The 15,826-nt window shown below is 36.0% G+C and overlaps 1 protein-coding gene across 20 annotated transcripts in view; it reads right to left on the reverse strand.

Moving 5' to 3' along the window:
* Positions 1–15,826, reverse strand: part of AFDN (afadin, adherens junction formation factor) — a 127,062-nt gene that overhangs the window by 66,701 nt on the left and 44,535 nt on the right. For 14 of the 20 annotated variants that reach the window (XM_086743852.1, XM_086743845.1, XM_086743850.1 and 11 more), the window contains exons 7-13: positions 14,095–14,206; positions 13,513–13,680; positions 11,865–11,909; positions 6,707–6,801; positions 5,695–5,957; positions 3,999–4,068; positions 1,747–1,865 (exon numbers count right to left, since the gene is read on the reverse strand). In XM_086743852.1, the coding sequence (XP_086599978.1) occupies positions 1,747–1,865; positions 3,999–4,068; positions 5,695–5,957; positions 6,707–6,801; positions 11,865–11,909; positions 13,513–13,680; positions 14,095–14,206 (872 nt within the window). The remainder of the gene's footprint in view (positions 1–1,746; positions 1,866–3,998; positions 4,069–5,694; positions 5,958–6,706; positions 6,802–11,864; positions 11,910–13,512; positions 13,681–14,094; positions 14,207–15,826) is intronic. The other 6 variants (XM_086743861.1, XM_086743860.1, XM_086743855.1 and 3 more) reach the window with 1 other exon arrangement.

The following is a 15,826-nucleotide window of genomic DNA, read 5'->3' on the forward strand; positions in this document are numbered from 1 at the left end:
ATCCTCATGACCTCGTCCAGTCAGGTCGTAAGCATCTTCAAGGATGGAGACTCCATACCCTCTCGGCAATCTGTTCCAGTGTTCAGTCACTCTCATGGTAAAAAAGTTCTTCCCATCAGGTACTTACACACTTTGATAAGACCCACCTTCTCTAATCAAGGCCATGTAATGCCAACTCTAGGTAGCCAGTCATTCTTTTCATAAATATGTTCTTTTTATCAGAACTGATCAAGACATCGGACTCCAGAGAAAAAACAAACTGCACAGAAGCCTAGAGATCCTCTAGAGATCACGTGCTCCAACCTTCTGTTGAAAGCAGGGCTTTATCCAGGGTTATTCAGAGCCTTGTCAAGTAGAATCTTGAAAACTTCCAGTGAGGGAAATTCTACCAGTTCTCTGGGCAATATATCTCAATGTTCACATGGTGTCACAGTGAAGATTCCTCCTCCTCAGTCCCTACAGCCAGACAACTTTTCCTCAAAGCAATTTCTCCTCATAGGCTTTTCACCTGTCAACAAGCATCCTTGTGACGACAGCAGCTCCATCTTCTCTACAACTGCCCTTTTAGGTACTGGAAGATTGCAATTAGATCTACCGTGAGCCTTCTCTCTAGACTGAAAAATCCCAATCCCTTCAATCTTTCTTAGTATATTGAGAATTCTCTAATCATCTTGGTGGAGATGTCCCTTCACAGGTCTGTTGCCAGTTTTTCAATCTCTCTCTTGAACTGAGGGCACCGAAACTGGACACAGTATTCCAGGTGTGCCTTAACAAGAGACAAGTAAAGGGGGATAATCACATCCCTTAATCTGCTGCCTGTGTTCTTGCTGATGCAGCCCAGGACACAGTTTACCTTCGCTGCTGCAAGGATATGCTGTTGACCCAAGTTTAGCTTGCTGTACACAAAGACTATGTTCTTTTCAGCAGAGCTACAATGCAAACAGTCAGACTTCAGCCTACATTGCTCTTGGCATTTTCTCTCTCATGTTTAAGACACATTTACTTCTGTTAAACTTCACACAATTCTTGCTGCATAGGTCTCTCTGAACAGTGGCTCTTCTTTGTGGCTTATTTGCTGTCCTCTACGTTTGGTATTATCCACAAACTTGGTGACGATGCATTCAATCCTGTCACCCAGATTGTTTATACAGTTACTGAGTAGTATCAGTAAGGGTCTATGGGGAAAGTGGAACATCATTTATCTACCTAATAACAGCCACTATATCATGAAAGCAAAAATCAAGATGGAAGCGTTCTATATATTTATAAATTATATAACTTTACCGGATAAGCATTCAGAGGTAGCTAAAATTCTTGCTCAAAAGACTTGCCAACAACACTACTGCAGAAATAGAAATAACCCGTTTATTTTCCTCTCCAGAGAAAATTGCACCACCTTGCCACTGACAAATGAAAATTTCAAGTAATTGTACTTTTGTTATTAAAGGCATTTTGTACGACATGCCCAACCACAAATCAACAAGGGTGTCACATGGCTATCAGCTCGGCTTTACAAATAGAGAACTACAAATAACAGAATACTGAAGCAAAAGAATAGTTTTATTTTTTATATTCTGAAGTTTTTTTGCTTTAGTTGCCAATCCTGGGTTTTACTTGGACTGAGATCTCAAAGGTTCAATAGGGAAAATCAGGTAGTTTAAAATATTTTAACACACTGCTTGATCTATCAGGAAAATGTATCCATTTTTTTCCATTATAAGAAGTAATAGATTACACATTTCCTACCTGCTTTCCTGTCTGCGGTAATCTTGCTGCTGCTCTATTCTAATCATCGGCTTCACCATGCCTCGTTCAGCTGTGCTAGATGCTGATGATGTCCTGTCACCATCAAGTCTGCCAGTGCTCTAATTCAAAACAGCAGGACAGGTGCTTAGCATGCAAACACTGGATTAGCCAGTAATTGTGCCTGGCACTATTAAAATGAAGTATCAATTTGAGGCTTGAAAAGAGATGGGTAAACAGAAGAGAACAGTACAGCACAGAATCCAGCAGCTCAGCAGGTGTTTTCACCACAACAAAGCATGGAAGAGTACACTGGCAATTCAAAAGATGACAATGGCCAGCGCATTGCAAGAACATACAATGAAAATGTCAAACTTGCATACTCGTCAATACAAAGTAAGAATGAATTGTTAATGAAAACTTTCGCTAAGAGACAAAGTTAAACACATTAACAGATTTAAAACTGGCTATGCTCCCCTGCTCTGCTTCTACAATAGCTCCAAGTACTTATTATTATTGATCCATGTCATAATTTATCCTGTTATTATGGGAAGTTTGACCTGCTAGACAGTACATCATTTTTCAAGACAAGTGGCAATTCAAACTATGCTACTTTTAGTGTACAGTTCAGTTTGTTTTCTTTCAGCATCACAAGCTGCTTAATAGGAAGCTTTTAATTTACGATTTCAAATTACATTAAAACCTATCAGGAAGGGGAAAAACATGTTGATTTAAGCAGCAAAATATGTAGCAGTTATTTTTCAGTATAAACAGTTGAGAACAAAACATCAGTAAAATTTGAAGGATTTCCGCATTTCCTAAGAAATTTTTAGGACTAAATAATTTGCTTTAACGCAAGAAAACCTACCAAAAAGTACATCTCAAAACAAGAGTCTGAATAAAATATTTTTTTCAGTAGTGGAGTGCCAATCCATGAATCACTACTCATCACCAGGTCTTAGAGAACTTTAATGAAAGGTATTGTTACCTCTTTTCCAAACAGAAAAGCAAACTCATGAGAGCAACTATTAGAAAACAAGTGATTCACCAGTGATTTAACAGGATGTCATGCACATTCTCAAACAGTATAATTCAAAAAATGTAATTAAATTTTCCCAAGCTTCCCTAGGTTCACTGAAAGGATTTTTCTAATGAGTCTGAAAAGAATATGAGGTACGCTATATAATAATGTTAGAAACTTCAATTCTGAGCATTTTGGAGGCATTTTAATAGTTTACAAAGTTGTCTGGTTTTTTTTCCTTCCAAAATGTCACTAAACAAATTCCTATCAGAGGCAAAGAACGCATCTAAGATAAAAGAAAGCATTTTCAAAAACAAAGTTACAAAGAAAGGAAAAAACCTGAATCAGAAGTCTGTGGTAAGAAAAAAAAACCATAAGACTAATGAATATATTCAAAAGCTATCAGAGTATTATTAACACCTACATGGCCACGTGAATATCTCTAAATTTCTTTACAAGTATTCCAATTTTATAATAGTAGTACTAAAACATAAAAGGAAATGCATTTCTGAGAGGACTACTACATTTCAGACTGCTGAAATAATGCATTCTCTCATTTCATCAGAGGTACATGATCATAGCACCAAGAAAGGCATTAACCATTCTGTCATTGTACTCTTTTTGTTTGCCCTTAAAAAATGCCACTCTGCCACAGAATTTATTAACAGAAAGAAAGCAAGAAAAGATTATCACCTCATAAAATGTTTATAATGATGACTGTAGAGAAAGTTTGTTTAGTCAGTGTGTATACAGGAGCTCTACTGAAGTCAAAAGTCACATCCATTAAATTTTAAAAGTTTAAAACTGAACACCCTTTCACATTTTATATAAAACATTTATTTACCTATGGCATATGACAACACTCATATGCTACATACGTGAGAGAATGATGTATCATTTCTAATATGAATCTCTACCTGCATGTAATCTGCCTTCAATAGGCCAGTTTGGGAAGAAACTCATCCAAGCTTAAGGAATTATCCTCTCTAAAAACGATACTATTGTTGGCAGGGAAAGCATGCCAAAAGCTAGTGCAAACTTAAACAGAACAGTTTTGGCAGGGGCAGGGAGCGGGGTGGAAATTTACAGGATATCCACGCCCTCTCACAATAGGAAATGGCTAGGGAGAATGATGAACTGGACGCACTGTACCAAATACTACTGATGTTATAATTTTGACCTAACTTACACATGATCTTGCATTGTTTATTGCTCATTTAGTCATAATTAATACCTTGCTTGCTGGTAATGCTGTTCCACTATGAACATCTCCTTCCAGATCAAACGTGGTTTCCTGAACAGCTCTAAAAGCAAGACAACATTTAAGTACTTTTTAGAAATTGTTTTCTTAAAAATTTAATACACAAAGAAGAGAGTAGCTAAAATTAGTAAATTAAAATTCAAGAGGTATACCATGAGTTCAGTTAATATTCACTTTTTAAAACACTGTATCAATTCGTTATATACAAACACTACAACTATTTACACAGATAATTTCCTTCGGAAATTCAGATTCTTAGTTAGATTTTTTTCCCAGCCAAGTGAGAAAATAGACACATAAACAATTTCAATATAAAAACACATTAAAATACGTTCAAGGAATTGTATTCACTGTAGTAGAATTGCTACAATTTTTTGCTGAGCTCTTCAGTACTATATTCATAATACATTCAGTGAATATATTCTTAATTCACTAAAAATTCCTAATTCATAGTAATGCATTTTATGATCTGCTTATTCTAAAGATTTGAAAAAATATTTGATTGTTCAAGCTGCAATAGCCCGTTGCCAAAGATTCTGCAGGTAAAGCTCTGCAGTAGTACTGTGCTTTGCAGTTGACTACGTAAACCTGTGAGAGCATTTGTTTATTGATCTGCAGGCTCAATGCAGAATGAACTCAGGATTTAAGCAGAAATATTATTACATGACAGCTAAATGACTGCAGGTCTTCCTGCAGACAGGTCCCACAGCAAGCACACAATGTACCTCCGCATTAGAATAAAGAGGAGAAAAAATCATAACTGTTAAAGTACACATCTATATTAACTCCATAGATTAGTCAGAGAGCCTTTTTTCCTAGGTGTTTTTCCTCTCATTCATCTCCAAGCCAATTTGCTTCTTTTCTAAACCACATTCTACTACAGTAGTAGCCTCACTTGGACCCAGACAGGATGGAAGATATGATGTTATTTTTTCTCATACTACACAGTTTGATTTTAGGATTGTTTCTCCTGAATATTTCTATAGCCACTGAGCAGAGCGTCTGAGCCCCTCGCTAGAAGTCATTAAATGTATAATTAGTATTTTTATTATGCATCTATAAAAAATATGAATATAAAGAGAAACAAGATGGACTTCTGGACTGTTAGCCCTTGCAACACAGTAAATAATACATTACTTATGTGATGTGATTACACAAGTAATCACACTATAAAAAGCAGCTTCTATATTGAGACATTTAGTTCCCTGTCTTGACAGTCTCATTTTGTGACTACCCTACTTAATTTCCCAATCCTTCTAGTGGAATTTTAAAAGTCACTATCTGAGAAAAAAAAAAAAAACAAAAAAAAAAAACAACAAAAAACAGGCTCTCTGAAAACATTCAGCGACTTCTTTACTGTTCCTGGAGGTTGGATGTACTTAGTAATAGATTAAAATAAGGCATTCCAGTGTTTTTAACATAGAAGTGAGCATCAGGAAAACTTGTCTGAATACTTCATAGTGAAAAGAACACTTGCTAATCCTAAAAAAAATCACAAGGTGGAGCTCAAGTACTAAAATAGTTATTATATATTTAACACTTAAAAGCAGCTACTCAGAACTCATTTGAAGTCATACTCTAGTCATAGGCCATTTATAATGCTCTCATTCTCTATTATTTCCAAGGCTCCTCCCTTCACCTCAGTGGGAAGAAAACAAATTTTACTCACCCAGTTTTGTGTCTTGGACCTTTGACCATAAGACTTGCATCAATAGCTCTTTTTGGAATAATATGGTCCTGAGTGGGATCTACAAACTTAAATACATGAGATGACCCAAACTGAACCTTCATTCCACTTTGTAGCATAGTGGTTTCTGAAATACGTTGACCTTCCACGTAGGTTTCAGCATCAATGCTTCTTGGGGTTACAGTAACGACTCCATCCATATTAGTGAGGTCACAATGATGAGGCTGAATTCCTGGACCAAATAACTGGAAATAGAATTAATTAACATGGAATAAACTAAATTATGCAACAGCAGGGAAAAAAAAAAAAAAAAAAAAAAAAGACATTGAGCTGCAGCTTATCCTATTAACAGACTAGTATCTTAACTTTGCTTGCTTATGAACTTAATATATATGGGTGGTAGTAACAACAGTTGAGTTTCACTTCAGTTTTCTTTGCAACAGAGATAATGAAACATACATTTAACTAGAATGCACAGAAGAAATCCCTTAAAAGCTTTTCACTTTTTTGGTCACATGCTGTTCAGAACTGTTTTCTTCCACTTGCTGTTTTGATGTGAAATCTCACAATGAAGTATTTACAAGACAACTAAATGCACTGACGTGGACCCAGGGTGCTGTAAGAGACTCCTTGGCATGAACTTCATACAACTATAGTTGCTTTATACATTTAAGAAATCCTACCTCACTCAAAGGGCTTGAGACTAGGATCTGAAAGCCATTAAGCAGTTACGGTAACACTGATACAGACCATTTGATCCAGTCATGAAAAAGAATATCTCATTTTAAATAATGAAACTCTTACTTTCCTCTTAAAGCAAGAGAGAGGAAATAAAATAAAACAGAGTTATGACCACTAACATGAAATTGCAGCAATATTTTACCCGTCTAGCTTTGAAAGGTATTCACTGAATATTTTACTAGCTTGCACAATTACACACAACTGACCAGATATCAGATCAGTTCTGTCATCTGAGTCTGCTTTTTTTCCATACCTGAATGGAATTATCATCAAACTTTTCAGTTCCAACTTCAGTGACACTTAATTGTAGACGATAGAGCTTTGGCTTATCTCTGGAGTCAGAACCATCTGTACAGCAAGTAACAAATATTGATTCGCAAGTTATTAAAGTTCAAATACTCACACAATATTTCTATATTATTGCAACTTAGTTCAGAGTAGCAATGTTCACCAAAAAAAAAAAAAAACAAAAAAAAAACCAACAACTGAGTGACATTCCTTCAAGATTTGTTGGGAACTTAGTTGTTCATCATAGTGTAAAAACATTGCAAGTAGACAGAGCCCGCTCAGAGTGGATGTTTTATACAAGCGCAAAGAACAAAGTAATCAAGAATACTATTCTGAACACACTTTGAAAAACTGTCTCTATTTTCTTTGTAGTTTAAGCACATATACCAATATGGGTTTAAAACTCTAGAAAATAAGGTATCTGTAGATCTCTAATAGTAGTATTTACTGATCTTACTAAAAGTACAGATTATCAGCAACATCTACTGTCAGGTGGCCAACATGCCAAACTGTTTCCTATTCACCAGATACTGAAATAGGGTGATATTAAACAAGAAACTTAAAAAATGTTTACCTATGACAGCTTTAGTCGTAGCACTTCTGGTCTTATCCTTATAGTCCCATTGACCTACATTTTCATCTCGTAGAAAATGAGGTCAAAGATAAAGTTTGTCTTACTCCTTGGCCCAGAAGAACATATTGTCCAAACAGAATAAAATTTTGCAAGATACGCTGGATGCAGCACAGGATTTAGCTGCTGCCTTCACAGGCAAGTTTTGGCATACCCATAAATCCTCCTTGCTTCCCAGAAAACACTACAACTATAAATACTATCAGATACTAAACTAATACTGTCACTTCTAACTCATCTCAAATTTCTTCTCCAAGGGGAGCATGTAAAAAAGCGAGGCTGCAAGACAAAAAATGTCTTACTTATTGACATGAACAGTGATTTCAAGTCATCCCCCAAAAGCATTAGAGACTATTAAAGCCATGGCACATACACTGATACTGTCATCTTCAAATTTTAAATAAAAGTCAATATAAACAGAACTTCCATAAATCTAATTATGAACTCCCAGCATTACTTATCTCCAATTCTCTGAATTTTTTTTTATGTCTCCCCATAACTTACACATCAAAACCTAGATTAGCTCCTTCATTTATTTCTTTATGAATCCAAAAGTCAAACTTTTCCTCCTCCTACCCACATTCCAGTTTGATAGAACTGGCACCCAAAAGATACAAGATTCAGTTTGGAAGCAAGGACCCTTATTCAACATGGAAAAATACTGGAATTTCACGAGTCAGTGGCATAAAAGTCAGGGCTAGTTATCTAGGGCTTTCGTTCTTAATTTCTTATGGCACTTTCTCCTAAGCCCTTTATATACAGATCAGAGAATAGGCTTTATAGTCTAGTGATTTCACTCCTTTACTAAACACAATTCCCCCTACCCTGCACTTCTTCATTTGACATCTTAAAAAGAAAAAAAAATTAAAAATAGTTTAAAATATTCCTATATATTTCTGAAATATTCTTTAAGATAAATAATAAAATATTATGCTTTTCAAGTGTTGATTTTTAACTTCTAGATCTCATTTCTGACTTCGGTATTGAATGATTATTCACAAGTGCTAAGTTCCTGCTAATATTTACCTCACACCATCGTATATCCACAATATAGATGCATGTAATGTAAAATGTGCTTATACATAAGAAATATATTTAAGTATCAGAATGTTTCTGCTGAGGCAAATTAAGACTGTTTTGCTTCTCCAGATTGTCCAATGTAACAAGAAAAAACTTACTTTAAAACCACAGCACTAGATACAAACACTTTTTTTCTTCCCAGGAAAAGAAGAAAAATTCAAAGACTTACTGAAAATTATTTGGAGCACATAAGAAATCATCCATCAGTAAAAGCCAATTTCTACAGTAAAAGGTATCTTAATCTTGAAGAGAATTACTACAAATTCTAAAAAGGATGAAAGGCCCTTTTGTTCTAGCAGAGGGATGCAGGAGGGAAGGAAGGTTGCATTATACTACAGCATAAAGGTTTGTATTTCCTGTTTTTCAACAGCTGGAAGCTTGCCGAAATGTTGTTTGGAATGCATTCCTCATAACTCACTGCAGCGGGATACAGATTACCATACCCACAGCAAAGTCGCTGCTCCCCAAACTGTGACAGTCCAAGAAGGCTGTTCTTAGTCTCTACGGACCAAACTTTAAAGATTTCTGATGGTTCAGAAAGGCAATAAAACGATCCAAGTAATAAAACCTAAGGCCCAGAAATCGTGAGGGGGAAAGAAAAAAAAAAAAGATAATAATATGGCTAGGGTTTTTAACTGACACCACAATAATTTTCTTTTAATTCAGAAATGTGAAAGGTCAAAGTTCTCAAAAAGGTGGGCATCAGTCAACAGTGAAATAGGTTATGTAAAACCTGTGAAAACTGTGGTTTTCTATCACTTTCCATGCTACGGATGCAATACAAGTCGATTTCATGACTGAGTCTAAGCAGTTGCGAGTAAACATTCACACTTTAAATAGCAGTGTTATTAAAAAACCCGTGTAGTAAACAGAAGCGAACAGTTACTGTAAGCACATCAGCTCAGTGTTTCACAATACAAATGCACATTTTTGATGAACGTAAAAAGACAACACAGGCCTCCCATCATGGATATATATTCTAAATGCATTACTTCACCACCAAACAATGAACCCTACACTGTCTCAGAGATAATTCCAATTAATTTTGCTAATCCAGTGCTTGAAACAAGGCTGGGAAATAGTACAGACTTAAAGCCAGACTAAACCAAATGATGAAGATCAAATCAGAGAAAACAAGGAAGCTTGAAGTGGAACAAAAACTTCCACACAAGGGACTGTACCTATTTCCTTAAAAATTACTTAAATCCACATTTCAAAAGTAGTAGATTTCCTGCACAAGTTCCTGAGTGCTAAGAGAGTTTAGCCAATAAGAAGTTTAAGAGATTGGTTGGACAGATTTGAATCATGTCGAGTTCAGGAGATAATTCTGCTATTAAATTTCAAACAAGACGGCACTTCCAGCAGAAAGAGTCAAGAGTAAACGGTTTTGGTAAAGGAAGGTTCAGTAAGGAATGTGACAGACAACAAAGCTCCTTCAAACTAACGTGTAAAAGAATTACCACGTACCACACTGCAGTTCTGTTCTCAGAAAGAGGGTTGGTGAGTGAAATCACTCTGGCAAAGGCTTTCAAGCTTCACCAACTTCCTGTAATTATTATTTCCAAGTTGTTATATCTGCATGTTCTCAGCATCTCTCATTGCTGTCAATTCTACAGCTCAGGGTTGCTTTTTTTTTTGTGATGAGGCTGGGAGAAAAGCCTTGAGGTTTGTCTTTTTTTTTTTTTTTTTTTTTAAATGCTTTATAATTTCAGGCTTGCAGGATAAGTTTTAGAGGCTCAAATCCTTAAAAATGACTTTTTGTCGTTTTTCTCAGCCATTAAATATTATGATTCAACAACTGAAGTTAGTAACATCTCTGAACTCATGAATAGCCATATTCACAGATAACATAGACAGTATCAGCTATTCAAAGTGCTGCCTTATCTCACTTCAGTCAATCCAGTCTATTTCTCTTACTATCAGATTCATCTCAGTTTACTGGTTCATTTACATGACTTGGAAGACAGAGACCATTGCTGACTCCCACGTTACCAGCCACAAGCTACTGAGGTACATCCTCTACCATACTGTGCAGAATCTGCAGTATGTCAGTCTATAGAACAGTCATACAACTAGCAATGTCAGCAGCTGTGGAGAAGCAGAAAAACAGGACATACTTCCAGCAGCAAACTCACTGAATTTGTGCAATTGCACAGGGCATGAAAATGAAATTTGCCAGGTTCTTCTGCAAGAATATAAACGGCTAGTGTTTTGACAGAAGGACACTTCCACAAGAGTTATTTCTATAATACAAGTATCTTGAAATGTATTGTTCCAAAGAGACAGACTGGACTCTAGAGTACTAGACTTCTTCTTCATGCTCTGAGATAAAGATTTAAGAAATTCTATTTTTTTTTTCCAGTGAGATGTAACCAAATTTCAAGCTTTCTACTCAATGGCGAGGTTTTCCTGCAGAGCTTGTCTATGCTCACCAGTTCAGCACACTCTGCGGAACTTTTCTGCTCTCTACATTAATTATATTAACGAAATGGAAATCTGAATTAATCAAGGAGTTGAGCATTGGGAGCATAAGTTTGAACAGAGTTATTTAAACCCCAGTATTCTGTTTCACAGACATGAAAGGATGAGCAACACTGACAGACATATAGTGCTTTTATAGCAGTCTAGAAAACAAAATGAAGAAACAGATGCTAAAACCCTAAGGAGAAGGTATTTTGGTAGACATTTCACGATGAAGAAGAAAGTGGCTTTGTATTCTTATCTATTTGGCCAAACCAGGACATATCTGCACCTTACTCTAAACTCCAAGGAGAACTAAAGATCCATAATGATTTCTAGGTTAGGTTATCAATTTCAAATGCTACAGATAAAACTAAACAAGACTTTACTGCCTAATGTGGCTAAATCTCTTTGATGTACACTGTTTATGTTAGAGAACATCACAAACCAGGCAGAAGAAATACCAAAGGAGGCAATGGAACACCACACAGCAGAAAGCAAGGTCACCTTACCAGGGGGTCCAACACCGGTTCACCTGAAAATCACCAGGGATTTCATCCACTGCATCAATGCGGTCAAACATTGAAAAGCACAATTAAGCATCACACCATTTACCATAGTTTTTAACTATGAATTCTGCAAGTAGATGGATCAAAGAACATTTTTCTTTGTACCACACCACTGCTTGTAAACCACTCTATGAAATTTAGTTGTCAACCTTAGCTGGAAGGTTGAACTCTTTGGTAGCACACTGATGATCTATTTGATGTTTCTTCACAGATAGATGATTAAATGGCAACTGACAAGACAGGTAACTACTTCAAAGAAGCAGTCCCTTGGAAAAAAGTAAGATAGGCAAGATAGCCTTTAATTTGTCAAAAAGAAACAGAAGATTTACAGCCAGCAATGTTTTTAGTGACTAATGAGAGAACAGTATTAAATATAGCGTTACCTTCGTAAGTGTGATAGTTGTAGTAGGCAAAGTGATTCCTTCTCCCTGGGGTTAGAAACACATGCAGAGGACCCAGGTGAAGGCAGCACCAGCAGGACAGATACCATGCAGAACATGCGGAAGAGGGCAGGAAAAGAAAAGACAGGAAAGGGTGAAAATGTAGCCAGAAAACACTTATTCAATTTATAAGGCTTAAGTGCATCAAACTCTTTCAACTTTTGAAACTGCATATAATAAAAAGACATCAGTACTACAAAGCTACTGAATGAAACAATCCTTATTGTTTAGAAAAGTGACAACAAAAGCTATTAGAACACGAACAATAGGTCAGTCCCACAGGCAATGTGCAAAGGCTTAGTACACAGCGCTGCCACCTGTGGCATTTCGGATTGGTTTTCCTCTCTCTGTTAATGGATGTCTTGCTCCACTGCCCAAGCATGATATTTTAATAATAAAGCAACTAGGCTCCACAGAGTAAGAGTTTAGAGCACACGAAAAGAAATTGAAAGTACTATTAAAAGAACACAAAAGATTAATATGTACATCAAACCTCATGTATAGAACACAACATAAAAAACACTTGACATATCGTTTACTGCTAATTTAATCTGTTTGGCTTTTTAAAACAAAAAAAAAAAACCCAAAAGCAAACAAAAACCCAAACCACTGCACACTATTTGACTACGAATTTAACCTTTTGTTTGCAATTCCGGTCAAAGTTTTCAGCAACCAGACTTGAAATTGTAAATCCCTTGTTTGGATACCTGAGTGTACCCAAGTTACACTTAATAGGAAAAAAAGCTACAAATATCTACATCACCAAAAACCAAGTCCATATCCAAATCTTTAAACATGAAGACAACAGAAACTAAGAGTAGAAGTTGTATGTGTTTCATCAGTTGTTTTGCTACAAACAATTAAGGTCCTCTGGCTGTTCCTAGATCATAAAATTAATTATAAATTACAATGCAGCTCAGAGAGTTTTAATGATGCCAAAAAACAAAACAAACAAACAAAAAAAACCAAAACCCACCCACACAAAAAAAAAACCAGCCTTAGTAGTTATTTGAAGGTTCCATACAGGCTGAAAAACATTTAGTATGCAAGTCTGATTTAAAAATTCATGTTCTTGTCCTTCTAAAAATGTGGTTTTTATGTACTACAGCACTGTCAAATATATCTTGCTAGGTATGCTACAGTAAATGTGAACATAAACCAAACCAAATCACATTCAAGTAGTGCTTTCTAATTTCCACCCTAAATCATAAGATGACATCTTAAACTATTTTACTTATTATCAAGTTTTAAACCCCCAAATCCAAACAAAGTTGAAGACTGAATGATTTGTTTCTGAAACACTTAAAATTTCACACTTGAAACCATGCTAATAGTGATGAAGTCTTAGTCAATCATTTCACCCCTTCTTTTCCTCCAAACATTTGCTACTAAAATTTTGATATTACAGCAATACACAGATCTACCTCTAGATAGCTCCAATTCAAAATCTGACATCAGAACAACTGATGTGGCATTCACTTACACTACCAACAGACATTCTTGTACTTCCAATGCAAGTCTTATTTTTTTTTTTAATTTAAATGACTATGTAATAATATAACTTAGATTATTAGAAAACCGGAATTCTTACCTGGGCTTAATTCTACCAGGTACGGCAGTTTCTCAGGAGGAAGGCAAGAGCCATAGCCAGACCCGTCAACTCTTTCCTTCCCTTTTAATGGCTTTCCATCAGTTATTTTCTTGGATTTCTTTGGGACATAATCAGGAGGCCGTCTTTTCAACTGAAAGACTAGTATTCCTAAAACACAGTATTATACATCCTTTGAGTCTCACTATCAGTGAACAAGCAGACATCCAACATCTATTAATTTGTAAGTGTTCCATAAGATTACTTTCAGCTTACTACGCTCCTGACAACGCTTTATGCAGTTATTTTGAAGTTAAAACGATTTAAAAGATTAATAGCATACTTCTACACAATGGATAATTTAGAAACTTTAGGATAAAATGTAAAACCTTTCTGCTGTCTAAAGATGTATTACTATAAACAGTGCTGAATGAAATAGTAAATAACTAAAAGCACTTAGTATTAGAAGTGTCTGAAAACAAAACACTTTAAAATACATGTTCAAATTTCTTATGTCATAGTGGGTTCACACCATGGCTTATAATACCCAAGACACAAAAACCTCTTAAAGCTTTTTAGACATACCTTTATCACTAGGCCACTCCCTGAATATCTGCAGTGGACACTCATCATCATCAAGAATAGTTTCCTTAGCACCTTTATCATCAGAGTGCTGAGCACCAGGAGGCAGCATGACCTAGAAAAGAACTATTATCAGTTTTCAAAGCTGTTAGTGGACAATTAGAACAGAGGATTCAAGGGTATATCTTCTGATTTTTTGTTTGTTTATAAAAAGAGATAAAGCAAGAGAGTTAATTTGAAATGCATTTTTCTTTCCAAAACTTTCTAACTGTCTCTCTTGCCTCTTGTTATAGTTAAATCACACTTCCCAGAACACCAGATACATTTAAAAAGCAAAGGAAAGCAAGTTACACTGAAAGTAACAAGACTTCCAGTAAACAGAATTATTCCAATTTCTCAATGGCTAAGGGAGGGGGGTGGAAATCAGCTTTGGAGGTGATAGTTAAAAGAATAAAATGGAAGTTTCCTTTATTATCTCACACGGCAGAATCAGCCTTTCATTTTGCTAATGCCATTCTGCTAACGCAACATGCAAGTACCCTCAGAAGTGGTAAGAAGAGCCGTCAAAGAGAATGTTGTGATACCTCGTGCATCCTTCTCTTACCCACCCTTTACCTGGTCTACACAGAGACTAAGAGCACAACTGGAGCATTTCACACAATTGCTTCATGCTATCTAGATTTAAGGAAGAACCCAAACTAAATATACTTTGGGAAGAGAACCACGGACTGTTCCTACCTTTCACAGCTATATCCTTACAGGGCAGAGGCAGAGGGAAACCTTGATTCGTGAGTTCTGACTCTAAAGGACACACAGCCCGTGATTTCATGCACATTGGCATTACTGCTCCCCACAGCAATGAAGCATAAAACACAATGACAGGCAGCATTACAGTGTGCGAATATCTTCTAAATAAAAGGCAGATCTTCCAAAGTTGAATTAAAAAATAAAATAAAATACATTTTATTCCCTCACCTGTGATCCTAGCAACGTTATCTAAATTCATAGACAGCTCTGTTTTAAACAAACTACTCAAAATTATTCCCATCTCTGAACTATGACCTAGGTAACACTTTCTGAAGCAAGCCAACTACTGCTTGCTACTCTTCAGCGCTCAAGAGGCTTTCCACTCTCAGTTGTCGCCTCCTCTCCACATCCATTTCAGTCCTAACCAAGTTCTCACAGATCCATCCTAAACATCCCTTCATCTTCTTCCAAGCAGGAAACAAGTACAGTTAAGATGAAAAGTATGTAATGGAGTCATTGGTCTTTCCCTAAAACATTTTCTATGCAAAATCTGGCTAAATATAGGACTAATTAAATTATTTTTAATTAGGTTTTCAAATAGACAAGATATTATGAAACAAGGAAAACATTAAAATGTATAAACCAAAGGGAAACAGAAACACATCTACACGCAAACCTTATCTTGCCAAACCACTCTTTTCTACTTCACATCTCAGATTTTAAAATCAATTATACCTACAGGGTAATTTGGACAGGCTAACTAAAGTAACACTGTTTCAAAAGCCTTATTCAACACGCAACCATTTTTAAATTCCGAAGCCCTTGACACTTGAAGGTAACTCCTTACAGCACAGAACTACAAGCATGCACACCACGGGCTGACCAATACTGGGCTGGGGAACAAACCAAAGAAAATCCAAATGCAGCGAAGTTAGAGGACTGATGAGATATAAATACATAGGTGCTACTACTCGACCCTGATATTACT

This window comes from Chlamydotis macqueenii, chromosome 3 (genome assembly GCF_036417535.1).
Source record: "Chlamydotis macqueenii isolate bChlMac1 chromosome 3, bChlMac1.mat, whole genome shotgun sequence".
NCBI classification, from domain to species: Eukaryota; Metazoa; Chordata; class Aves; order Otidiformes; family Otididae; genus Chlamydotis; species Chlamydotis macqueenii.